Source organism: Pseudorca crassidens, chromosome X (assembly GCF_039906515.1).
Source record: "Pseudorca crassidens isolate mPseCra1 chromosome X, mPseCra1.hap1, whole genome shotgun sequence".
In the NCBI taxonomy this organism is placed as follows: Eukaryota; Metazoa; Chordata; class Mammalia; order Artiodactyla; family Delphinidae; genus Pseudorca; species Pseudorca crassidens.
The window spans coordinates 40,730,202-40,757,474 of NC_090317.1; the positions used below are offsets into that span (position 1 = coordinate 40,730,202).

Sequence of the window (27,273 nt, forward strand, 5' to 3'; positions counted from 1 at the left end):
CCTTTCTGCCAATCTTGCCTCTTGAGTATTGGCTTTTGAGCAGTGAGCAGCTGGACCTGAGTTTTGTTACCCATTTTGCCCTCCTCCTCAGTGGTTACCCTCTGGTGACCACTACTCTGTTTTCTGTATCTAGGTGTTTGTTTGGGTTGCTTTGGTTTGTTCATTTATTATGTTTGTTTGTTTTTTACATTCCAGTAATGAGCAAAATCATATGATATATGTCTTTCTCTGTCTGACTTATTTCACTTAGCATAATACCCACAAGTGGAATCCATGTTGTTGCAAATGGCAAAATTTCATTTTTAAAATGACTGAGTAATATATATATATATATTATATATAAAGAAGATATATATCACATCTTCTTTATCTATTCATCTATTGATTGTCACTAAGGTTGTTACCATATCTTGGCTATTGTAAATAATGCTGCCATGAACAAGGGGGTACATATTTCTTTTCAAATTAGTGTTTTCATATTCTTTGGATAAGTACCCAGAAGAGGGATGGCTGGATCATATGGTAGTTAATTTTGTCTCTGGTCTCACCTCAAGAATGGAACATGGCATTGCCAAAAAACACTGATTTAAATTTGAAGGGAATGTAGCAAAGTAACTAACCAGACACAGAGAAAATCAATGTCCCAGAGCACCTAATTGGCTTGCTGAAAGTCACGCAAATTAATGGCAGAGTCAAGTCTCCATCCAAAATTTCTTGATGTCTAATCTGCATCTAAACAAGATTGCTTTTTCTATCCAGCTTAGGGGGCAACATGACATCTGAAGGTTAATTAGCCAGCCACAGAGAAAGTCAGTGGCCCCAATTAAGGGAATCTGAAAGGACCAGACTAAGCTATCTCTACCACCCTCCCTCCACCTTTGACCAAAAGCATTGCCAGGGACTGAGAAAGAGGTGCCACAGTCCCCCAAAATGAGAGGCTCAAAGCCTGGCTTGGAGAAAAGACTGAATGTGAATTGGATCTATAAAGTATCATTACACATAATACATTTACTACTAACTGTGTAGCTGAAAGAATCAGGAGGGGTCACAGTGGGTGGGCTTTTCTCAAGAAAGGAGGAGGAAGGACTTAAGGTGGGCACCAAAAGCAAGGCATCAGACACCTGACTTGGTAGGACAGTTTTTGCTTTGCCCCTTCACAGTTCCCTTGTCCTCTCAGAGTGTCCTTGACTTTTTCTCTCTGGAGGAAGGAAAATATAATGGAGATTTGACTTTATGTTACTGTAGGAACTGGTAAAACAATTTTGGTTCAGCTGTTACCTTCACATCTGGTGTTGATCCTCAACTCACAAGACACATGGCTGGGAAGGAAGAATAAATATGAACTGGGGAAATGCAGGGAAAAATTGAAACATGCAAGCAAGATGGAACCTGTATCATTCCTTTCTTTCATTGGCCCCCATGTCAGAATTTGTCTAACATCAAGCCTAAAAATTTGCTGCCATGTATGACCTGCAAGAGAAATGCAACTCTTGCCACAAAGTCCATCTTGAACTTGGCCCAGAAATGATAGAAGCTAGAGGAATATGACCCTGGAGGCTGGAGTTGTGAGCCTGGTCACTGCCATTATCAACAAGTGGAACCAGCAGAGGTACAAGAAATTTTGTGATCTACATCATGGTACCTGACCTGCATCATCCTTCCAACAATAAAACATGGCTACTGTTTCATTTTAGCTTTCCAGATTTTAGGCACAATTTTATGGTGACAAACACTAACTTGTAACATGCAAAGTAAACAATTCTGGGAAATGTAGTTTGGCTTAGACAAGTTGACACAGAACAGTGCTTTCACAGTCCAGCCCTTGTCAACTTGGCACCCATACACAATTCAACCAAAGGAAAGAGCAAAGCCATGCTTCAGCCTATCATGATGCAACTCTCCTATGTAAAAATCAGAACATGTTAACTCTCTTCATAAAAGAAGATACAATCCCCTTTATCCATCTTGGGATCTTGGGTGATGTTCACTTTTCCTCTCAGACCACTTTGACATCTGGTAACTTGTACACCAAAACAAAAATTAACCATAAGTAGCACATGTTATATAAATAGGAAGGAATAAGGGAAAAGGAAGGTAGAAGAAAAATGGTTAATATAAAGACAGATATATTGATATCAAAATAAGGAAGAAATACTCATGACTATTACAGTCCTGGGGTTCGCAACTGGTCTGGTGATCATAACTGAGGTTTTCACCTACCTTCTTCTACTACCCATTCCATAGTCTCATTGCTGTCAGCAAGTCCCTTAGCTCGGTGAGTTTCCTTGTCTTGTGTGGAGTGACCCAATTTTTCCTTTCTGGAAGGTCTGGACCATTAGCAGTTCTCTTTGTATGGGCTGCTATAGTTTTCCATTGATTTTGTTCACAAGACATGGGAGTGTTAATGAACCAAACTTGAGTCTGCTTGCCCACATGCAATAAAGCCAATCTACTGACCCGAGGTTGTGGTGAAGGACAGTGTGATGTTTATTGCCAGGCACCAAGCAAGGAGTCCAGGTAGCTAGTGCTCAAAAAGTATGAACTCCCCTATGGCTTTCAGGGAAAGGTTTCTAAAGGCAGGGTGAGTGATTGGGGTGGTGGGGTTGTGGGTTGTGTGATCAGCTTGTGGACATTCTTCTGATTGGTTGGTGGTGAGGTAATTGGGAGTCCACATTATCAACCTTCTGGTTCCAATCAGTCTGAGGTATATGTACTTGTGGGCAGCATGCAGTTAACTTCTTCCACTTGGTGGGGGGCTTTCAGTATCTTCAAAACAGCTCAAAGGACTTGGATCAGAATAATATCTATAGACCTTGAGGAGGAACTAAGTGTTCTTGACTTTGTTTAATGGCTAAAGTATTGTTATTTTGTCTTGCTTGACTAGATCTCAGGGAAGGCCTAGGAGGCTAAAGTTTTCTACAGACAAGAGGCAGGCAAAGGACATGGGGGGAAATATGTCCTGGGAAGGCGCCATAGGGTCCTGCTCAGGTACAGGAGTAGTAAGAGGAATCCCTGGGAAACTCCTGCATTACAATCCTCCATTTTGTGTGACAATGCCATTTCTTCTAGATAGTCAGGATCTACCACCCCAACCAGTACTCTAACTCCTCTCTTTTCCTGTTCATTCAGTGGCATGAGTAACCCAAGGTGGCCAGGTGACAATCTCAACTACAGGTTCAGTGGAACCATTGTTGTACCGCTCAGTGGAAGCACTCATCCATTTGAATCCAGAGAGCCTAGTTCACAGGGACAGGAAGCAAGAATTGTGCTAGTGGATTAGTAGGGGAGTAATGAGAGGATCCACACTCATTTTCACTCCTTGATTCCCCAACCTGTGAATCCAGGCTATGGGAGAAACAGCACCACATTTTGGATGCTGATTTAGAGCATATGCCACATCACAAAGGACATTGTCCTACCCTACAAGGTGTTGTCATCTAGCTGGCACTGTAACTGAGTTCAAAAGGCCTTTTCACTCTCTATTAGGCCAGCTGTTTCAAGGTGATGGGAAACATGGTCAGACCAGTGAGTTTCATGAATATCAGCCCATTGCCACATTTGGTTTGGTGTGGAACGAGATTTTTTTTGTCAGAAGTGATGCTATGTAGGGTATCATGATGGTAGATAGGGAAGTCTGTACATCCATGGATAGTAGTTTTGGCAAAAGCATTGTGGGAAAAGAAGGCAAAGCCACATTTAGAGTCAATGTCTATTCCTGTGAGAACAAAGCAATGCCCTTTCTATAATGTATGTGGTCCAATGTAATCAAGGTAAAAGCAAATAGCTTGCTAGTTCCCCTGAGGTATAGTGCCTTACTTGAAACTCAGTGTTGGTATCTGCTGTTGTTGTGGTCTCATTGAACTTGTTGAGTGGAGGTCCTCATTTCTGAGCCCATGCATAAACTTTATCTCATTTGGCATAGCCACTTTCTTCATGATCTCATCTGGCATGGACAGGAATATCTGGGAAAAGTTGCTGATTGACATCCACAGATTGCATCATCTTATCCACCTGATTATTAAAATTTCTACTCTGTTAATATTGCTCTTTGGTGAATATTTGCATGGGACAGAAATATCTTCATGCTCCATGGTCATTTGCAGAGAGTTACACACATACAGCTTCCCCAGACCTCCTATCACTTGTTTTCCATTCATGTCCTTTCCATGTTCCCAATCATTCAGGCCAACCATTAACCATTGTCCATGAATTAGGGTAGATGCATAATTCTGTTCATGTTTGCTTTCAGGGAAAATGAGCAATCTGGTGCACTGCTTGAAGTCTTGGCCACTGAGATTTTCCTTCATCACTGTCCTTTTAAGAGCAGCTTATTTTTTGATCTTGAACTCTAGAACAAACTAATGTTTGACGGTGGGCCACCAAACACTCATGTAACCTGAAATGCCTATTGATGAACTGAATGTTGCTTAACCCATTAAACCATAGAGTTGGGGGTGAACAATAGCATTTCATTAACACATGATAGTGGTATTGCTGGGAAGTGGAAGATTTGTCTTGAGCAAGTTCTGAGGGGACAAGCAATTTGCACAAGTGTGGTATAATGGAAAATATATATTTGGTCTTTGTCCCTAGTTCCTAACACAGAGTTCCTAAAACACTTGGAATTTTCTGAGTCATAGGGGGTGATAGAAACTTCTTTTGTTATTCATAACAAGCCCCTTTAACCTTTAAACCATACCTGAGTTTATGCTAATGAGGTGACTCTTTGGCTGGACCCTAGATAGCTTCAGGATTGGGGCTGGTTGCCAGAAAGACCAAGCCATTATTAGAGGTTTAGAACTTTCAGCCCCATGTACTAATCTCTAGGGAGGGGAGAACTGTTGGAGATTGATTTCAATCACCAATGGCAAATGATTTGATCAATCATGCCCACGTAATTAAATCTCCATTAAAAATCCCTAAACAACAGGATGTAGGAAGCCTCTAGGTTGGTAAACATCAAAGTGCTGGGAAGGTGGCATGCCTGGAGAGGGCATGGAAACTCCATGCTACTATCCCATACCTTGGCTTATGCATTTCTTCCAATTCACTATTCCTGAGTTGTATCCTTTATAATAAACCAGTAAATGTTTAATTGTTATTTTGATTTCCCATATATTTGGGTCTTTAGAAAAAGATAAAAGGATATGGAAGGCCCTTGCAGGGTCTACTACAGAGACCAAAGTGTCAATACTATAAAAGAAGGGTACACAGTTGAAGGAAGGAGGTAGACAGTGTGGTCAAACATATGGCATAAGGGCTTTTTTGGGGGAATTATTGTGTTGATACCCCAGACTACTCACTCGAGATATGTAGTCCAAGCTGGGATTATTTTGTCCCATCTTGTCAGCTGCTTAAGCTTGTCCTTTGATTATCCTTTAAATTTTCCAATTACCTCTGTGGCTTGGGCATGATATGAAGCTTGGAGATTGTATCATATATCCCATGATTGGGTCCACTGATGTGTACTTTGAATCACAAATGTGAAGCCATTATTAGATGCAATGTGTTCAGGAAACCTGAACAGAAAACAATTGTTGTTTTGTAGGTCCAGGATAATGTGACCAAGTCAGTGAAATACATATAAATGACTAGGCCAAACCCCAGAGAAAATGTCTGTACCAGTTAGGATCCAGTGAATCCCTCCAGATGTGACCAGAGACTCAATGTGATTAAACTGTTAAGAATGTCCTGGCCCGTGGCTTGGGGAATGTTGGGCAGTGTTTTAAGCTTTGGGAAGGGTTTGGCAGGTGTAGTAGGTTTTCTGTGTTGTTTCAGTATTTTCTAATGGCACTGGCAGTGCATGTGTGTAGACCAAGTCTAGGATTGCATCTGAATTTCTATGAGCTATCTCTGGTGGATCCCAGGGGCAAACTATCACAAATCTACCTGCTTTAGGGTAGAAGACACTTCAGTCTCAGCATTTAGCGGACAATCACAGTCTACACATTGATTATGTTTTCCTTCACCATTATTAGAGGCCTTTCTAGTGAGCATCTGTATGGGTAACAAAAAGTTTATTAGGAGCAAAACTGATTTTTATTTAAATGTTTCTGCCCTCCAAGGGGCCCATTTTAATAGGCCAGTCTGAGACTTGCAAGTGGCCAGATCAAATTTACAAGCCATTAGCTATAACCTATGAGTCACATAGATTTATGGTTTTCCATACGACCCACTAAAATGGCCCTAATTGTAGCAATTCCCATCAGGTCCTGAGGGCAAAAGCTAGCAGAGATGTATGTAGACAATATGTCAATACGAATAACACATTAAGTTGTGGGAGTCATAAAAATAGAGATTTGTAGGAGCTCTAAGGGACCCTGTCAGAGTCAAGCTTAGGTAAGGGTATTAGTGGTTGTGGATTTAGACTCCAAATCAGAGGGTATTATCTACTTTTCCCTCATCTTGGTGCCAGTGGTTGTGTGGAGCACAGTAACCTATGAAATGATACTTAGAAAGCCAAGGAGTTTAATTTTTTCACCTCTCTATTGAATTTTAACCTTTGCATAGGAACTCTGGTCCCCTGGTAACATAGGGACATTGGCTTGATCCCAGTCTTATTTGTATTTGAAAGCTGAGAGGTCAGATTCTGGTTCAAGATGGCTATATAGGAAGATCCTGAACTCACTCCCTCACATGGATACATTGAGTCTATAGCTATATGGAACAATTTCCTCTGAAGGAAACCTAAAGGCTGGCTGAGCAATGACTACACATCAAGCAAACAAGAAAAAAACAAAACCTCACAGAAGTGGGTAGAAGAGACTGGGACACAATCTTCCTATAAAACCCACCCCTAGCATGGTGACCCACAATTGGGATGGAACTCAAAACCTAGAACTTCTCCCTGAGTAGCAAAGGATTTGAACACCACATTGGGCACCCAAACTTTTAAGACCTGCACCTGAGGGCTGAACCTCCAAAACATCTAGCTTTGAAAACCAACTGAGTTCACAGCCATGAGATCTACAAGACTGTAGCAATATGAGAAATGGCTCTAAAAGGGCTTGTGTGCTTGGGCTTACCCACGCTAGGGCCTAGCTCAGAGGTAGCCAATTGCACTCAGAGGCTAAGTGAAAGAAGTTTGTGTGTATTAAAGTATTGGCCTTAGGGGCAGGCATCTAATTTAACACACATATCTAAGAGCCTGCTGGAATACTCTCTGGGAGCAGACTATTGGGCGCCATCTTTGTACTCTCCCTCTGCCTTACTCTAGCCAGGAGGTACCATCTTTTTATTTATTTATTTTTATTTCTGGTGGGAACCATCTTTATGCTCCCCCTCTGCCTCATTACTGCTGGTAGGCACCATTTTCACACTCTCCCTCTGCCATGCTCCGAAACACCAGTATCTCAGGGAGGGGAGCTTTTATACAAATCTGGTGCCCTGATTTTTGCAGCTAACACCCAGGGTATGCCCCTTGATTTCCTGGTTCTGGAGGCCAAGAGAAATTGTGTTCCTGGGTACCATGGAACTGCATCAATCAAAGAGACAGTTCTTGGCAGTCTACCACCCCCAAGGCATTGCACATACAGTAGACTGAAACACACTCTGGTATTTATATGAAAGAGGCCTATTTGCTTGTCCAGGAACTTTGGCCTGAGGGACAGGCTTCTGGTTTAACACACATCTGGTGCCCTAAGAAGTGATTTCAGGGAACAGAGACCAATGGATGCAATCTTTGCACTCTCCCTCTGCCTCACTACAGCTCATTGTTATCTCCCAGGAAGGAGCTTATACCCTTGCCTGGTGCCCAGATTCTTGCAACTGCCACCAGGGGACACCTCTACATGACCTGGCTCTGGTGACCAGTGGGGCTTATGCTTGTGGGTCCCACAGGATTTTAACCAACAGAAAAATAGTTCTTAAATAGTTACCATCCCAAGGGCACAGCAAGAGACAGCAGATCCAGGAGCTCAGTCTCTGAAAGAAGCCTATTAGCTAATCATCATAGATGCAGACTGAGGGGCAAGCTTATAATTAAGCACACATCTAAGGCATGACTGTAATCTTTTCCACAGACCTCAGAGGGTGGGTGCTATCTTTATACTCTCCCTCTGCTGTGCTCAGGAGCAACAGTATCTCCCAGAGGGGCACTCTTATACATGTCTTGGGCCCTGATTTTTGTGGCTGCTGCCGAGGGGATGCTCCTTGACTGCCTGGGTTTGGTGGCCAGAGAAGTTCGTGTTCCTGGGTCCCATGGGACTGTAACAATCAGAGAGATATTTCTTCACAAGCTAACACCTCGATAACACTGCAGAAACAATGGACTGAAATGCACCCCCAGTCTTTCTGTGAAAGAGGCTTATTTGCTTGTCCCAGAGCACTGGCCTGAGGGGAAGGCTTCAGGTTTGGCTCATACCAAGGAGCCTATGGAACTGCTGTCAGGGAATGTAGGACAGTGGATTCCATCTTTGTGCTCTCCCTCTGTCTTACTAAAGCTTGCCAGTATCTCCCATAAAAGAGCTTATATACTTATCTGGAGACCCAACTTCTAAAACTGCTTCCAAGGGGACACCTGCAAACGGCCTGGATTTGGTGGCTAGAACGACACACGCTTGTGATCCCACCAGACTGTGTATACTTGCATACTTTAAAAGCTGCTGCCTGAAGGTCTGGATTTCAATCAGCCTGAATCTAGGAGCTGAATGAGATCCTCCCCTTTGGGATGCTGACAGGTCTTAGCACACCCTCAACTACTTGGAGCTATTAAAATTATAATAGGCTCCTTGGACAATCACAAAGGTTTGAGAGATAACCAAGAGCTATGGAAGGGTTGAATGACAAGGTTCATCTCCTACCTAAGGCCACTACTTCAAGGCTGGGAGAGGTGCCTGGTTCATCTAATGCACTGAAACCAACACAGAGGGTCAAGCAGAATGAAGAAACAGGGGAATATGTTCTGAATGAAAAAAGATGAAATCTCAGAAAAAAAATCTTAGTGAAATGAAGATAAGTAATTTAAACCTGATAAAGAGTTAAAGGTAATGGTAAAGTAAAAGTAAAGATGTACACCAAACTCAGGAGAAGAATGGATGAACAGACTGTGAACTTCCACAAAGAGATGGAAAATATAAGAAGTACTAAGTAAAAGAAGAAATCAAAGAAAAATTTTAAAAATACATCAACACAAACAAAAATGGAAATACAATGAATTGAAATTTAGGGGATGCAGCAAAAGCAGTTCTAAGAGGGAAGTTCATAACAATAAATGCCTACCTCAAGAAACAAGAAAAATGTCAAATAAACAACCTAACTTTAAACCTAAAGGAACTATAAAAAGAAGAACAAATAAGCCCAAAGTTAGTAGAGGGAGGAGAATAACAAAAATCAAGCAGAAATAAATGAAATAGAGACTAAAAAGACAATAGAGAAGATCAATGAAACTAAGAGCTGGTTCTTTGGAGAAATAAACAAAATTGACAAACTTTTATTTAGACTCACTGAGAAAAAAAGAGAAAAGACTCAGATAAATAAAATCAGAAAAGAAAGAGGGGATGTTAAAACTGGTACTACAGAAATACAAAGGATCGTAAGAGCTTACTATACATCAAAAAATCTGACAACCTAGAAGAAATGAATAAATTCTTAGAAACATACAACCTACCAAAGACTGAATCATGAAGAAATAGAAAATCTGGACATATTACTAGTAAGGGGATTGAATCAATAATCAAAAACTTCCCAAGAAACAAAATTCCATCTGCACTGATAAATTCTATCAAACATTTAAAAAAAGAATTAAGAGCAATTCTTCTCAAACTCCTAAAATATAGAAGAGGAGGGAACTCTTCCAAACTCATTTTACAAAGTCAGCATTGCTCGGACATAACTAGGCAAGGACATCACAAGTAAAGAAAATTATAGGCCCAAATCTCTAATGAGCATAGAGGCAAAAATCCTCAACAAAATAGTAGCAATCCAAACTCAACAATAAAGATATTAAAAGGATAATACACCATAATCAAGTGGGATTTATTCCAGGGATACAAGGATGATTCAACATCTGTAAATCAATCAATGCAGTACATCACATTAACAAAATGAAGGATAAACGTCATCTCAATAGATGATCCTCTCAATAGAAGGTCATCTCAATAAATGCAGAAAAAGCATTTGACAAAATTAAACACCCATTTATGATAAAAATCTCAACAAATTGGGTATAGAGGGAATGTACCTCAACATAGTAAAGGGCCACATATGACAATCCCACAGCTAACATCATACTCAATGGTAAAGAGCTGAAAGCTTTTCCTCCAAGAGCAGAAACAAGACAAGGATGCCCCCTCTCACCACTTTTATTCAACATAGTATTGGAAGTCCTAGCAAGAGCAATTAAGCAAGAAAAAGAAATAGACATCCAAATTGGAAAGAAAGAAGTAAAACTGTCACTATTTGCACATGATAAGATGTTATATATAGAAAAACCAAAAGACTCCATTAAAAAACTGCTAGAACTAATACAAGAATTTAGTAAATTTGCAGGATACAAAATCAATATACAAAAATATGTTGTGTTTCTATTCACTAGTAACAAACTATCAGAAAGAGAAATTAAGAAAACAATCCCATTTACAATTGCACCAAAAAGAATAAAATACCTAGGAATAAACTTAACCAAAGAGGTGAAAGACCTATATAATGAAAGCTACAAGAACTTAATCAAAGAAATTGTAGAAGACACAAATAAATGAAAATCTATGCCATGCACATGGATTAGAAAAATTAATATTGTTAACATGTTCATACTACCCAAAGCAATCTACAGATTTAATGCAATCCCTATCAAAATTCCAATGACATTTTTTTATAGAAATAGAACAAACCATCCTAAAATTTGTATGGAACTGTAAAAGACCTCAAATAGCCAAATCAATCTTGAGAAAGAAGAAAAGAGGTGGAGACATCATGCTCCTAGATTTCAAAGTATATTATAAGGCTATAGAAATCAAAACTGTATGGTACTGGCAGAAAAACAGACACATAGATATCAATGGAACAGAATAGAGCACTCAGAAATAAACGCACGTATAAATAGTCAATTAATCTACAACAAAGGAGCCAAGACTATACAAGGGGGAGAAGACAATCTCTTCAATAAATAGTATTGTGAAAACTGTATAGTCACATGCAAAAGAATGAAACTGGACCATTATCTCACACCATACACAAAAATTAACTCAAGCTATATTAAAGACTTAAATTTAAGACTGGCAACCATAAACTAGAAGAAACATAGATGGTAAGCTACTTCACATAGGTCTTGGTGATAATTTTGAATCTGACATCAAAAGCAAAAGCAACAAAAGCAAACAAACAAACAAAACCAAGTGGGACTACATAAAACTGAAAAGCTTCTGCACAGCAAAGGAAACCATTAACAAAATGAAAAGGCAACCTACTGAATGAGAGAAAATATTTGTGAATCATATATCTGACAAGGGGTTAATATCTAAAATATATAAAGAACCCCTGAAACTCAAGAGCAAAAAAAAAAAAATGCAATTAAGAATGGGCAGAAGATCTGAATGCATATTTTTTCCAAAGAAGACATACAGATAGCCAACAGGTACATGAAAAATGCTCAACATCACTTATCATCAGAGAAATGAAAATCAAGATCATAATGAGATGTCACCTCACACTTGTTAGAATGTCTATTATCAAAAAGAAAACAAATAACAAGTGTTGGTGAGTATGTGGAGAAAAGGGAATACTTGCGACTTGTTGCCGGGAATTTAAATTCCTGTAGCCACTATGTAAAAGAATATGGAGTTTCCTCAAAAAATTAAAAATAAAACTACCATGTGATCTAGCAATTCTACTTCTGGGTATTTATCTGAAGAAAACAAAAACATTAACTCAAAAAGATACATGAACCCATGTTCATAACAGCATTATTTACAACATACATTAGCCAAAGTATGGAAACAGCTTACATGTCCATCGATGGATGAATGGATAAAAAAATGTGACATACGTACATATGTGTGTATATATATATATATATATATACACACACACGAATATATATATACATATGTATATATGTATACATATATATATTATAATTCAGCAATAGAAAAGAATGAAATCTTACCATTTATGACAACATGGATGATCCTTGAGGGCATTAAGCTAAGTGAAAAATGTCAGATAGAAAAAGACAAACAGAATGACCATCAAAAAGTCTACAAACAATAAATGCTGCAGAAGATGTGGAGAAAAGGGAACCCTCCTACACTGTTAGTGGGAATGTAAATTGGTACAATCACTATGGAGAACAGTATGGAGGTTCCTTAAAAAACTAAAAATAGAACTACCATATGATCCAGCAATCCCACTCCTGGGCATATATCCATTGAAAGCCATAATTTGGAAAGATGTATACACCCCAATGTTCATTGCAGCACTATTTATTTACAATAGCCAAAACATGGAAGCAACCTAAATGTCCATCGACAGAGGAATAGATAAAGAAGATGTGGTACATATATAAAATGGAATATTACTCAGTCATAAAAAGGATGAAATAATACTATTTACAGCAACATGTTGGACTTAGAGATTATCATAATAAGTGAAGTAACTCAGAGAGAGACAAATATCATATGATATCATTTATATGTGGAGTTAAAAAAAATGATACAAATGAACTTATTTACAAAACAGAAACAGACTTAGAAAACAAATTTATGGTTACCAAAGAGGAAAGGTGGGGGAGAGGGATAAATTAGGAGTTTGGGATTAACATATACACACTACTATATATAAAATAGAAAATCAACAAGGACTTACTGTTTAACACAGGGAACTCTACTCAATATTCTGTAATAACCTATGTGAGAAAATAATCTGAAAAAGAATGGATACATGTATATGTATAACTGAATCACTGTGCTGTACACCTGAAGCTAACACAACATTGTAAATCAACTATACCTCAATATAAAATAAAAATTAAATTAAAAAAGAGAAAGACAAATACTGTATGATATCACTTATATGTGGAACATAAAAACAAAAACGAAACTTAAAATAAAACAAAACCAGGGCTTCCATGGTGGTGCAGTGGTTGAAAGTCTGCCTGCCAATGCAGGGTACACGGGTTCGTGCCCCGGTCTGGGAAGATCCCACATGCCGTGGAGTGGCTGGGCCCGTGAGCCATGGCCGCTGAGCCTGCGTGTCTGGAGCCTGTGCTCCGCAACGGGAGAGGCCACAACAGTGAGAGGCCCACATACCGCAAAAAAAATAATAGTAATTAAAAAATAAAGCAAAATCAAAAACCCAAATTCATAGATACAGAGAACGGATTGGTGGTTGCCAACAGTTGTGGGTGAAGAGTGGGAAAAATGGGTAAAGGGGATCAAAAAGTATAAACTTCAGTTATAAAATAAATAAATCATGGGGATGCAATGAACAGCATGGTGACTATAGTTAATACTCTATTTCATATTTTAAAGATGCTAAGAAAGTACGTCTCATCACAAGGAAAAATTTTTTTTGTAACTATGTAAGGTGACAGATGTTAACTAGACATTGTGGTGATCATTTCACAATGTATATGCTGAATCATTATGTTGTACACGTGAAACTAATATAATGTTATATGTCAGACCTCAATTTAAAAAAATATTTCTTTTAAAGAAGAAGAAAAAAAATGCTGAGAGGTCTAGACAAAGCTTCTGGGCCTTTTGATACATTCCCAGGTCCACAGGGAGGCGTGGACCTGCATCAGTCACAGGGGCTGACAACATAGAGACCCCAGCAAGGCAACCTCCCTGGATTTGGCCACAGTTTCTCTGGAGCAGGAGAGGGAGAAGGAGCAGAGAGTGGGTGAAGCAACTGACTAGGGTGGACAGCTGTTTCCTGGCTAGGACTCCTGGGGGCGTGCAGGGTGGGCCTGTTCAAGCAGCGATCAGGCTTCCCTGGAAGGAGGTGGCAACCAGAAGGCTGCAGCTGCTGTTGCTGCTGCTGTTTGCATTCTGTTATCCTGGCAACGGCTGCCATAAGGGCAATCTGAAGGACAGAGTTTGTAGTAATGCACCCCACACTGTGCCACTCTCCCTTTATTAACTTTAGCTAGATTACCTCTGGTGGGATCTAATTAAGTTTCTAAGGTCTCTTTGGGGCTGCTGGACAAAGCAATCTTGAGGGGTACTACACTTCTTTTCTCTCTTGAAGTTTCAACAACTTGCTGACAGCAGGGTGTTTATTGGCACCAGGGACATAGAGTACAAGTTACTCAGCTTGCGCGACAGCACCCCTCCCATCTCATTGTTGGAGAGCCCTAAACAGTGGCTACGATATTGCTTCCCTAGCTTTCTTTGAACCCGTCTGTTGGATCACTTGTCTGACTAGCCAGGTGAGATCTGCCAGGGAGTCAGGCATTAAGGAGGACTAGAAATTGCCCTCAGAGCTGAAAACTTTATATAAAAATATGCTAACACACTCTAAGAATGCCCCATGGCTTCCTCTAGCATTTCCCAAGACCCATACGCATGGCTGGCAAAGTGCCCCATGGGACTTTTAGACTCTTGCAAATAATCCACTAGCAACCTTTTAATATGCCCTGCAGACTCTGCTAATACCTCTCAAAGGTACTGCGCGGGATCTTCAGGCTGTTTGATTTTCCAGGATAGCATTGTGGTTAATTGACCGCTTGGCTCTCTACACCAATTTGTCAGGAGCTCAGTTGAGCTGGAGAGAAAGCTGATCTGCCAGATGTCAGAGTAGCTGTTTAAGACAACAAACCAAAGTGAAAGTAACACTCAAGCCTTACTTAAATCACTTACTGCAATAAGATAAGCAAAACGCTAAACTGGAGAAAGTGCTGATTCCACTCTTTTCCATTTTGCCCATGGACCAGTACCAGCACAGGGTCAGATGGATGAACACAGACATGGAGATTGTCTCACTGTCTCACTGGAAGGAGCCCTGAACAAAATGCTCCCGTTGTTTTACGGTCCGAGGAGCTGGAGAATAGGAGAAGGGGAAGAGCTAAGAGTGTAATGAGTACTGATTCAGAGAGGAGAAAATGTGTCTTCAAGGTTCCTTCCCTCTCCATCCCCCACCCAAGGAGATTTCAGCAGAGGCACCTGAGGAAGGCCTCTGCCAAAGGCACCTGTTAAAAAGGCCCCCAAGTGGAGGCACCCAGGCTAGGAACGCAGCTATGTGTAAGAGCATGGCCAGCCAGGAGAGGCTGATTCCTTGACAGCAACGCCCTCCAGAGACTTCAATGCATTGGTTGTACAAGACATCTGTTGTAGGGAGAGCAATGTTCTCTTGTGAAGTCTGCCAGTTAAAGCCTTTGTAATTGCCTATGGTCAGGCCTGAAAATCACACATAAGTTTTTAACCACGAGCCAGACTCTTCATTTTCATTATATTTTTTAGTGGGTTTTTTTTAAGTGGATGCTCTAGGGCTCACCTTAACTTTTTAATACATCTTAACTTTTTAATATCAGCTTCAGATTTATATTAACTTAATTCCAGTTAGATATAGAAACACTACTTTTATATAGCTGTATTCACTTTACCCTATTTTGTGGTATTATTGTTATACATGTTAACTAATAAATGTTACAAACCCAAGAATACATTGTTATAACTATTACTTTATATAATTTTATGTTTCTTGAAGAATCTGAAAGAAGGAGAACAAGTACATGTTTATAGCTTTTGTTATATTAACCTTATTTATCATAGCTGGTTCTCTTCATTTGTTCCTGTGAATTCAAGTTACCATCTGGAGTAATTTCCTTAGTCCAATACAGCTTTGCTCCTACCTTCCACCATTGTGCTGTTTTTGCTAAATATATTACATTTCTATATGTTATAAGCTCTACAATATATTATGTACATATTTTTAATACAATTGCCTTTTAAATCTGTTAAGGAAAGGAGAGTAAATATGCTTGTATACAGTCTTTTTATAATTACATAGTTACTGTTGCTCTTTGTGTGTGCATGTGTGTGTGTGTGTGTGTGTGTGTATTCAAATTACAATCTGGGGTCACCCATTGTCAGCCTGAAGAACTTCCTTTAGTATTTATTGTACATTGAAGCTGTAGATTGCTTTGGGTAGTAGAGTCATTTACACAATGTTGATTCTTCCAATCCAAGAACAAGGTATATCTCTCCACCTATTTGTATCATCTTTGAGTTCTTTCATCAGTGTCTTATAATTTTCTGCATACAGTTCTTTTGTCTCCTTAGGTAGGTTTATTCCTAGATATTTTATTCTTTTTGTTGCAATGGTAAATGGGAGTGTTTTCTTGATTTCACTTTCAGATTTTTCATCATTAGTGTATAGGAATGCCAGAGATTTCTGTGCATTAATTTTGTATCCTGCTACTTAACCAAATTCATTGATTAGCTCTAGTAGTTTTCTGGTAGCATCTTTAGGATTCTCTATGTATAGTATCATGTCATCTGCAAACAGTGACAGCTTTACTTCCTATTTTCCAATTTGGATTCCTTTTATTTCTTTTTCTTCTCTGATTGCTGTGGCTAAAACTTCCAAGACTATGTTGAATAATAGTGGTGAGAGTGGGCAACCTTGTCTTGTTTCTGATCTTAGTGGAAATGGTTTCAGTTTTTCACCATTGAGGACGATGTTGGCTGTGGGTTTGTCATATATGGCCTTTATTATGTTGAGGAAAGTTCCCTCTACCGCAGGTATGCTAGCAACAAATTCTTTAAGCTTTTGTTTGTCAGGAATGTGTTTATTTCACCTTCATTCTTGAAAGATCACTTTGCTTGATATAGGATTACTGGTTGACAATTTTTTTCTTTGAACACTGTATTTTGGCCTCCATTGTCTCTGTCTCTCTTTATTTTTTAAATTGAGGTATAGTTGACATACAAAATTATATGTTTCAGATGTATGACATAGTAATTCAACATTTATACACATTACAAATTAAAAACCACAAGTGTAGCAAACATCTGTCATTGCAACATTATTGACAATTATTGTTACAATAACTTATAATAATAAGTTATTGCAATATTATTGACAATATTCCCTATGCTGTATATTATATATCTGAGACATTTATTTTATAACTGGAAGTTTGTACCTCTGAATCTCCTTCACTTATTTTGCCCAATCCCCCACCACTCTCCCCTCTGGTGACCACTGGTTTGTTCTCTGTATCTCTGAGTCTGTTTGTTTATTTATTTATAAAATATTCCACGTATAGGTGAGATCATACAGTATTTGTCTTTTCTGACTTATTTCACTTAACATAATATCCTCAGCGACCATCCATGTTGTTGCAAATGGCAAGATTTCTTTCTTTTTTTAAGGCTGAATAATATGCCATTGTGTGTATATATATATATATATATATATATATATATATATATATATATATCTCACATATTTATCCATTCATCTATCGATGGATACTTAGGTTGCTTCCATATCTTGGCTATTGTAATTAATGCTTCAAGAAACACTGGCGTGCATGTATCTTTCAAATTAGTGGGTTTTTTCTTTTTCTTTTTTTTTTTTTTTATAAATACCCAGAGGTGGAATTGCTGGATTGTATGGTAGTTCTATTTTTAGATTTTTGAGGAATCTCCATACTGTTTTCCACAGTGGCTGCACCAATTTACATTCCCACCAACAGTGCACGAAAGTTCCTTTTCTCCATGTCTTCACCAACACTTTTTTGTTGTCTTTTTAAAAATTTTTATTGGAATATAGTTGATTTACAATGTTGTGTTAGTTTCAGGTGTACAGCAAATTGAATCAGTTATGCACATACATATATCCACTCTTTTTAAGATTCTTTTGCTTTTTGTTGTCTTTTTGATAATAGATATTCTGATAGGTGTGTGGTAATATCTCATTATAGTTTTGAGTTGCATTTCCCTGATGATTAAGGGTATTGAGCAGCTTTCATGTATCTGTTGGCCATCTGTATGTCTTCCTTGGGAAAATGTCTATTCAAATTCTCTGCCCAATTTTATTCAGATTTTTAAATATATATTGAGTTGTGTGAGTTTATTATATATTTTAGATGTTAACCCCTCACTGGATATACTATTTGAAAATATCTTCTCCAATTCAGTAGGTTGCCTTTTGCTTTTGTTGATGGTTTCCTTTACTGTGCAAAAACTTTTTAGTTTGATGTAGTAACATTTAGTTATTTTTGTTTTTATTTCCTTTTCCTGAGGAGACTGAACCAAAAAATGTCACTCTGACTGATGTCAGAGAGTGTACTGCCTATATTTTCTTCTAGGAGTTTTATGGTTTCAGGTCTCACATTCATGGTTTTAAACCACTTTGAGGTTATTTGTGTAGATACTATAAGAAAGTGGTCCAGTTTCATTCTTTGCATGTGGCTGTTCAGTTTTCCCAACACTATTTATTGAAGACACTGTCTTTTTCCCACTGTATATATATTCTTGGCTCCTCTTTATAAATTAATCAACCATATAAGGATAGGTTTATTTCTGGACTCTCTATTCTCTTCCATTGATATCTATGTGTCTGTTTTTGTGGCAGTGTCATATAGTTTTGATTACTATAACTTTGTAGTGTAGTTTGAAATCATGGAGTATGATACCTCCAGCTCTGTTCTTCTTTCTCAAGATTGCTTTAGCTATTCAGGGTCTTTTGTGCTTTGTACAAATGTTAAGATTATTTGTTCCAGTTCTGTGAAAAAAATTTTGATGAAATTATGAAACTTTGAAATTGATTATCTGGTCTAGTAGAGGTAAAGGGAGTTGAAAACCCTATAAGGGGAATATCAAATGAAATGACAAAGTAATTAAGTGGTACTCTGAATTATAAGGGAGATACATATTTTTAGATCTGGTTGAGTTTATTGATATGGCTGCACTTCCTAGAGATTCTTTATTCAATGTGCTAGCTCCAGTAGCTTTACACGAGACCAAAATAATTATTTTAAATATAAGAACTACCATACGACCCAGCAATCCCACTACTGGACATATACCTTGAGAAAACCATAATTCAAAAAGAGTCATGTACCAAAATGTTCATTGCAGTTCTATTTACAATAGCCAGGACATGGAAGCAACCTAAGTGTCCATCAACAGATGAATGGATAAAGAAGATGTGGCACATATATACAATGGAATATTACTCAGCCATAAAAGGGAACAAAACTGAGTTATTTGTAGTGAGGTGGATGGACCTAGAGACTGTCATACAGAATGAAGTAAGTCAGAAAGAGAAGAACAAATACCGTATGCTAACACATATATATGGAATCTAAAAAAAAAAAAAATACAAAATGGTCCAAAGAACCTAGGGGCAAGACGGGAATAAAGACGCAGACCTACTAGAGAATGGACTTGAGGATATGGGGAGGGGGAAGGGTAAGCTGGGACAAAGTGAGAGAGTGACATGGACATATATACACTACAAAACGTAAAATAGATAGCTAGTGGGAAGCAGCCTCACAGCACAGAGAGATCAGCTCGGTGCTTTGTGACCACCTAGAAGGGTGGGATAGGGAGGGTGGGAGGGAGGGAGACGGAAGAGGGAAGAGATATGGGGATATATGTATATGTATACCTGATTCACTTTGTTACAAAGCAGAAACTGACACACCATTGTAAAGCAATTATACTCTAATAAAGATTTAAAAAAAAATAAAAATATATAAGTTTTAGAGAAGATCTCACACATTAACAGTCAATCCATCAATTTCATCTTAGGGAGAATGTGTTACCAGAAAGGAGAACTGAACAGTAGTCTGGAATGGGAGGGAGGTGGAGTACAGGGACTATGGAGACTTGGGGTGGGGGAAGAGAATCAAGATAGTAGATGAAGGGGAAGAGAATGAACAGTTTCTGGATCCCTGCTATGTGCCAGGTACTATATAGTAGCTATATATATACCACCTCTAAATTTTACTTGATACTCCTGATAACCACATGATGTGGGGATTGTTATCATTCTGCTCTAGAAGAGAGGAAACTTAAGTTCAAGAGTGTTAAGTAACTTGCCCCAAATTACACAGTTCTTACATAGCAAAGGTATGACAGGAGCACAGGACTCCAGAGCACAGAACAGGGGAGTCTTTGTGTGTGTGGGGGGGGGCGGAGGGCTGCCCTTCTCATTTGTCAGCAACAGATCTTGCAGTTGCTACCTGCTAGCAAAGCTCAGCTGAATCAGATACAGCAGAAAATAAGCTGTGCCATTGTCTGACTATGCCGCCAGAGGGCACAACTTTGGAAGTTTTCTTTCTGGATAGTCTGCCTGTTTCGTCTGAAGCAAATACTTATAACTGAGAGAGCAGACTGTATGTTGTATATCAAGAGTGAGTATGGACTGACTTCAGTGTTGGGAGATCTGAGCTTTCCATTGCCTTGCTGCAGGACAAATACACCCATGACCAACCTATATGTGAGGTGTGCCCTCTCCTGTTCAGTTTGGGCAGTGGGTGTCAGGTAGTTGGAAAGATCCCTTGGGTTCAGGACTGATAGCAGCAGTGGGATTTTGAAATCCCATTATTAAGTGTGGTCATTTCCACACAGTAGGAGCTCTGTCTATGTTTGCTTGAGAAGAAACAATGTCACAGTACAATCACCCTCTATCTAGTTACTGCTTTGTCAAAATCCTCCAGTGGCTTTCTAGTGCCCTCAAGGTAAAGTTTGCACTATTTAACCTGGTTTCCAAGTCCTACCATAGACTGTGATCTAAGTTTATCTCAAACTAGCTCCCATTTCCTCAACATTCATCCCAATCTTAACATACACATATCCTTAACATAGTCCTGAAGAAGTGAGTGTCTGGAATTAGATGCTTCACATCACATCCTGCACATGGTAAATACTCAATAAGCAGGAGTTTCTACTACTACTACTACTAGACCTAGAAATTGGCAGAGGCAAGGTCGAACTCAGGTCTCCTGACTGAGTCCAGTGCTCTTTGCTCCCACTGCTTCTTTGCAGCACACAGTTCAGTACATAGTGAATACCGAACAATGAAATCTTTGATTCCACACTCCTTGGCTCCTTCTGTGTTCTCTTTTGGGGGCCTGTGACACAGGCAATGGCACAGATGATTTTAGTGACCAGAGGACAGGACTGCTTTCCCCCTGAGCAGACATAGATGTGTATAGCATCAGAAGTCTAGCATTGGAAGCTACCTTTGACATCATCTCCTACAAGCCAATGCATAAGTAATTTCTACAGCACCCATTAAAAGAGATACACCCAGCCTCTGCCTATGTATATTTTTCTCTCAAAAGGCTGCTTATCCCAGCACTGTTTGGCTGTGATGGAGAAAATAATCTTTGCCCTGCTGCCTTTTGGCATGTTTGCCCTTGGTTCTCATCCTGCCTGGTGAAAAGACACATTTCCTAGCATGAACGTGGGCCCTGCCTGCTCTGACAATCTTCTTCCTCTCTTGTTATAGATGAAGGATGTGGCAGCAAAGCAATCATTCAAAGTTCTATCCTTATCATTTTTCACTTTGTTCTTTTTGGCCTTGGTTTTGTACACCAGCTTTGAAACTATCACCCCAGGGCTAATGCCTGGGGTTAATGAGTAACTAAGAACACTCTACTTTTGCAATACAGGGCATGTTATAAAAATGGAAAGATTTTGCTTTCTGAGAGATGCAAGTGGCTTCTTGGGCATGTGCTGTAAGTACATTTTTTCTCTTTTGGAACCTTGAGCATCTCTATCAACAAGTCAGAATCCCAAATAACCATGAGCTCCAAATTATTACCTCTAGAGGCCAAGGTCTAAGTGTGATCATCTGATAATTGACCTCCTACCAGCCTCTGTGACTTTTTCAGAAAAAAGACTTTGGTGACAATGTGGAGATTGGATAGAAGGGTAGAAGCAGGGGGATTGGAGTGGGAGAGACTGAAGGTCGTGTGACCTGCTAGGAGCTGGTGAAGTAGTTCAGTCCATGAACTGAGGCAGTGACAGTAGAAAGGGAGAGAAAGGAACAGTTTTGAGAGGTATTTAGAAGGTAGTACTCATAAGACATCATGACTCATTAGATGTGGGAAATGAGAATGAAGAAGCCCCTAGGATGACTCCCAGGTTTCTGGCATGGGAGCCTCAATAGACAGTGAGGTGGAATGAAGATGAAGGAGCAGCCTTGAGGGTGAAAGATATGATGCGTTTACTTTAGGAAACTGAGATTTCCAAATTGAAACTGAGGTATGTGTGGAACATTCTGTTGGCTATATGCAGTAAGCAGCTGGACAAATGGCTGGGAACACAGTACACTCTGCAATACAGTATGTAGTTTTGTGCAATGGCAGTTTAGTTCCTGGAAGTGGATGAGATCACTCAGGAAGAGAATGGAGGGCTATCTCTTCCTTCCTATCACTCATATCCATGGTCACTGGATTCCACAGCTGACTCCCTTTCTCTGCTGCCTCATACTCATCCAGGCTCGGAGAATCTTACATCATATTTTCTGGCTTCTGCTCTAATAATTAAAAGAAACCTGAATGAGTTTAAGAATAATAGTGATAAGATGTCTTGCAACTTAAATATGACTCTTTAGATGATACTGATGGTGAAAGATCTGAAATGCAAAAACTATACTTTAATCTTCCTGTTGTTTAGAAATATTCCTGTGACTTCCATATGTTGCATGAATGCATTAATTTCAGGTCATGACCTTATACATGGCTCCATAAACTACCACCCTTCCATTCCAATTAAACATATCTTGTGAAAATTATTCTCCTTTGTCTTTTATCCAAAGAAAAGTACAGGTATTCTCTTATCTCTCATAGATTTTACCTTAAGAAAAACACCAAATTAAAAAAAATTTAAATTCTTATCTATAAAAAATAATGTAAGCAGAGAGATTGCTAATTTTATCTAAAGAGTCTTCCTTCTCCAAAAGGTTGCCTCTGGTTCAAATAAAAAGTAATTCAATTTCCATAAATTTGATTTATTCCCAGAGTTTTCATATGTCACTATTACATCTGAATGACAGTCCTTGCCATTATTTCTGTGGCCTCAGGAGGCCACCTATTTCCTGCTCCTATTAGATGTGGCATCAGTTTCTCAGGTGAGAAAGGCCTCCCCACAGGCCCTAGTGAGCACACCAGTAAATATTTTCTACAGTTTTACTAATCACAATGGGTGAATATTACGTGTTTCTGGTTCAGAGTTTTCATCCAGCTAAGATCCCCAATGGTTTTCTCACCTCATCTCTTATAGATTACCCTCCTTCCAAAATGCCACTGTTCTTCTATCTGGTTTTCTTGGTACTTGGGCTTCATTGTGCACCACCTAACAGCTGTGAAGGCAAAATAACCTCCTGCCTTTCCCCCCAACAAAATGCCACTCTCTATAAGATGTCATCTATCAATGCTGACTTTGCATTCAACCTGTACCGGAGGTTCACCGTGGAGACTCCAGATCAGAACATCTTCTTTTCCCCTGTGAGCATCTCTGCAGCTTTGGCCATGCTCTCCACTGGGGCCTGCTCCAGCACCCAAACTCAAATCCTGGAAAGCTTGGGGTTCAACCTTACAGACACCACAATGGCAGAGATCCAGCAGGGCTTCCAGTACCTGATCTGTTCACTGAATTTTCCAAAGAAGGAGCTGGAATTACAGATGGGAAATGCCCTTTTCATTGGGAAGCAGCTGAAACCACTGGCAAAGTTCTTGCATGATGTCAACAACCTCTATGAGACTGAAGTCTTTTCTACAAACTTCTCCAATGTTTCTGCAGCCCAGCAGGAGATCAATAGTCATGTGGAGAGGAAAACCAAAGGGAAAATTGTGGGCCTCATCCAAGACCTCAAACCAAACACCATTATGGTTCTGGTGAACTATATTTTCTTTAAAGGTAAGATTCTAAGATGTCCATTTCTAGTTCAGTGTTCCAATAATTTCATGGGGCACTTGGGGAAGCTCGTGGTGTCTTCTCACTGGCATCAGTAGGTGTCCCTTATACTACAGTGACCTGCTTCACTGGACATAGCTGTGTGTAGTTTTGGATCTTCCAGGAGGGATACACAGCTCGTGGATGAGCCCAGGAAATTTCTAGGGAGAGGGAACTTTCAGAGAGGTTAGTTACAATGGTATGAACACCTTCCTCACATCTAGCTACAGAATCATGGTTTCCAAAAGATTTGGTGAGGTGAGACAAGCTTGCACTTGGCAGGTAAACAGAATTAGTTTTAAACCTTAAAGTGACCCTCACTTGCTGTTCATTCTTGGGCATGTTACATAAAGACTATCATGTCGCTATCATGTACTATGTACCCACTATATACTAAGCACCATGCTACATGTGTGGTTTACACACATTTTGTCTCATCTAATCTTCACAAGTGCCCAGGTTCACACAGTTAATAAGTTTCAGAGCTGGTATTCCCACCCAGGTTTGTCTGATTCTAAAGCTGGTGCTTGTAACAACAAGAATCATGTGACTCTTTCCTGAAGGTGCTGTGCCCAAATGATTTCTGCTGGTTCTACAGCACATGTCAGCCATGTTTGGTGGAGGAGTGAACGATTCTTGGCCACAAATCACACACTTGTAGACGGATAAAACGGCAGAACAGATCTGTTGTCTCATTTCACCCTGTGTGTTGGATGTGCTTATGCCTTTTTACGGAAGAGGAAACTGTGGCTCTGATGGGTTTAGTGTAAGTATAGTGGTTCTGAACACAGATGGAACATCTGTTGAACATGGAGTCTAACAACCCTGGGTGTGACTCCTCGCTCTGCCACCAGCTACCTGGGAGAACATGTAAAGTCACATTCTCTCCCTGATCCTCAGTTACTCATTTGTAAAACTGGTTGACAGAAGGTACCTACCTCTGTGGTGGTATTAATTACTAGATTAGATGACTGATAGAGAAGTTCATATTGGCACAAATACTGGTTTTAAACAAACAACTCTCTTCTCTTTGTATTTTAAGCCCAGTGGGCAAATCCTTTTGATCCATCCAAGACAGAAGAGGGTTCCAGTTTCTTAGTGGACAAGACCACAACAGTGCAAGTGCCCATGATGCACCAGATTGAACAATACTATCACCTGGTGGATACAGAGCTGAACTGCACAGTGCTGCAAATGGACTACAGCAAGAATGCTCTGGCACTCTTTGTCCTTCCCAAGGAGGGCCAGATTGAGTGGGTGGAAGGGGCCATGTCATCTAAAACACTGAAGAAGTGGAACCGCTTACTGCGGAAGGGGTAAACATCTTAGATGATGTGAGAAGTGGAGGGTGGGCATAATGGCACAGAGACCGAATTCAGCAGAAACCCAGAGGCAGGAGACTCACTCTGAACCACTTAGGAGGTGTGTGTTGATCACTACAATATAGTGAGGACATACTCTTTGCCAATCCCTTTGCTGGGCACTTTACATACTTTATTTCACCTAAGCACATCAACAAACCTGCAAAGGAGATAGTATTATAGGCATTTTTCAAATGAAGAAATCAGGACTAGAAAAATAAAATGAACTATCCAAAGTCAGCCAGCTAGTAAATTGGTGCCTTCCCCAGAGTCCAAGTGGAGCTTGGGGGATGGGTAGGATATTGATAGATATTTCATACTGAGCTGGAAGTGCTAGATGGAAAACGATGAAATTCCCCCTGGTACTACCCATTGACATTCATGCCACTGGCTTCCCAACCTTCATGAACACCCCCAGAGATTATAAGTGGGTCACATCTTCCAACTTCCATTGTTGCAGTCCCAAATGGGCTGAACCAGAGAGCATTCCTTCCAGGATAACTTCTGAGGTTTTGGTGCCACGTGTTGGCCTGCATAGTAGTGGTTGTCAATACCTAGGGGAGGAGCAGCGCCCAATACAATAACATGGAGACAGAGAGGGAGGGAATCATGAGCTTGGTGTACTGATAGCCATATGTTCCCTTCCCCTTTCTCCACAGGTGGATTAACTTGTTTGTTCCAAAGTTTTCCATTTCTGCCACATATGACCTTGGAGCCATCCTTTTGAAGATGGGCATCCAGGATGCCTTTGCTGACACTGCTGATTTTTCTGGACTCACAAAGGACAATGGTCTTAAACTTTCCAATGTAAGTTGGTAGATTAGAGTCCTTTAATATCCTTTAGATGTAAGAGCCATTGAGAGTCAGTTAATTCAACTTTCTCATTTTATCAGTGATAATTCTGAAGCCTGTAGAGGCAGAATGACTTTTCCTAAGCCAGGTTTACTCCAGGGCCATTCTCATTACCCCCAAACAAGTCATTGTAACAGTTACTTCCATCCTTGACCTTCATGTCCTAAATGATTCTGATAGAAGAACTTAATCATAAGAATTGACTCTGATGCGATACAGTTCTTGAGGAGGTGGCGGGGGCAGGGGAAATCTTAATAAGTGACTTCTAGAGGCAGAAAGCCATGGAAAGAGTGGTGGTTCCTTGACATCTAGCTCTAAAATCACCAGAGAGTCATTAACTACACTTAGACAAGTGTCCTTCATATTCAAGCACCATCAACACAATACAGGAAAGGGGTGGCCCCATCCTTCCTTCTTCTTTCCTGCTTCTAAACTGTTCCAAAGATGTTTCCTGTTTCTTCAGGGGATCAGCAATATTTATTCTCCCCCCCCTCCACAGGCTGCCCACAAGGCTGTGCTGCATATTGGTGAAAAGGGAACTGAAGCTGTCCCTGAAGTCAGATTTCTGAATCAGCCTGAAATAACTCTTCTTCATCCTATCATCCAGTTTGATAGATCCTTCTTGTTGTTGATATTGGAGAAAAACACCAGGAGTATTCTCTTTCTAGGGAAAATTGTGGACCCAACAGAAGTGTAGTTGGGAAAGAGGTTGTTGGCTAATTGCATGTGCTTATTGCAATGAGAAATAAATAAATAGTATAGCCTGATGTGATCGATGTGGGCTTGGATGTGCTTTCCTTTGTACAGGGGTGGAGACTGGACCCTAGCCGAACTGCATTGGGTGTGAAAGAGGCCACTCTTATGTTCAGATAGTCAATGAGTGACTCATTACCCAAAGCAAAAGAAGGCCCCATGTCAATGCAATCCTCTTTGTCAGAACCCCAGTTAGTTAGCTCCCAGTTAGTTAGCTCCAAGGAATTTTACTGGGCTGACAAATGCTCTGTCTTCTGCCCTCTTGGAGAATAGTTGAAATGCAGGTCAGGTCCTCCTAACCCATTATTTTCATAATAAGTACAATGAATATTAAGCAACATAAATGCAGTAGATTATGTATGAACTTCTCAACCTCTTTCCTCCCACCCCATCAAAATTGTTCTCTGTGTTCTTGCCAGAACTGCCATTGGTGGGTTGTAAAAAGGTGT

The 27,273-nt window shown here is 39.8% G+C and overlaps 1 protein-coding gene across 1 annotated transcript; it reads left to right on the top strand.

Moving 5' to 3' along the window:
* Nucleotides 1-21,593: 21,593 nt before the first annotated feature.
* Nucleotides 21,594-26,840, top strand: SERPINA7 (serpin family A member 7). Its single transcript, XM_067722493.1, has 5 exons — nt 21,594-21,637; nt 23,187-23,822; nt 24,901-25,174; nt 25,879-26,026; nt 26,571-26,840. Exons 1-5 carry the CDS (start codon nt 21,631-21,633, stop codon nt 26,766-26,768), a joined length of 1,263 nt encoding a protein of 420 aa, XP_067578594.1. The 5' UTR covers nt 21,594-21,630; the 3' UTR covers nt 26,769-26,840.
* The last annotated feature ends 433 nt before the right edge of the window (nt 26,841-27,273 follow it).

Coding starts and splice junctions, on each gene's coding strand:
- SERPINA7 (XM_067722493.1), top strand. Junction 25,175..25,878: donor AACCGCTTACTGCGGAAGGG/GTAAACATCTTA, acceptor CTTTCTCCACAG/GTGGATTAACTTGTTTGTTC. Junction 26,027..26,570: donor ATGGTCTTAAACTTTCCAAT/GTAAGTTGGTAG, acceptor CCCCCTCCACAG/GCTGCCCACAAGGCTGTGCT.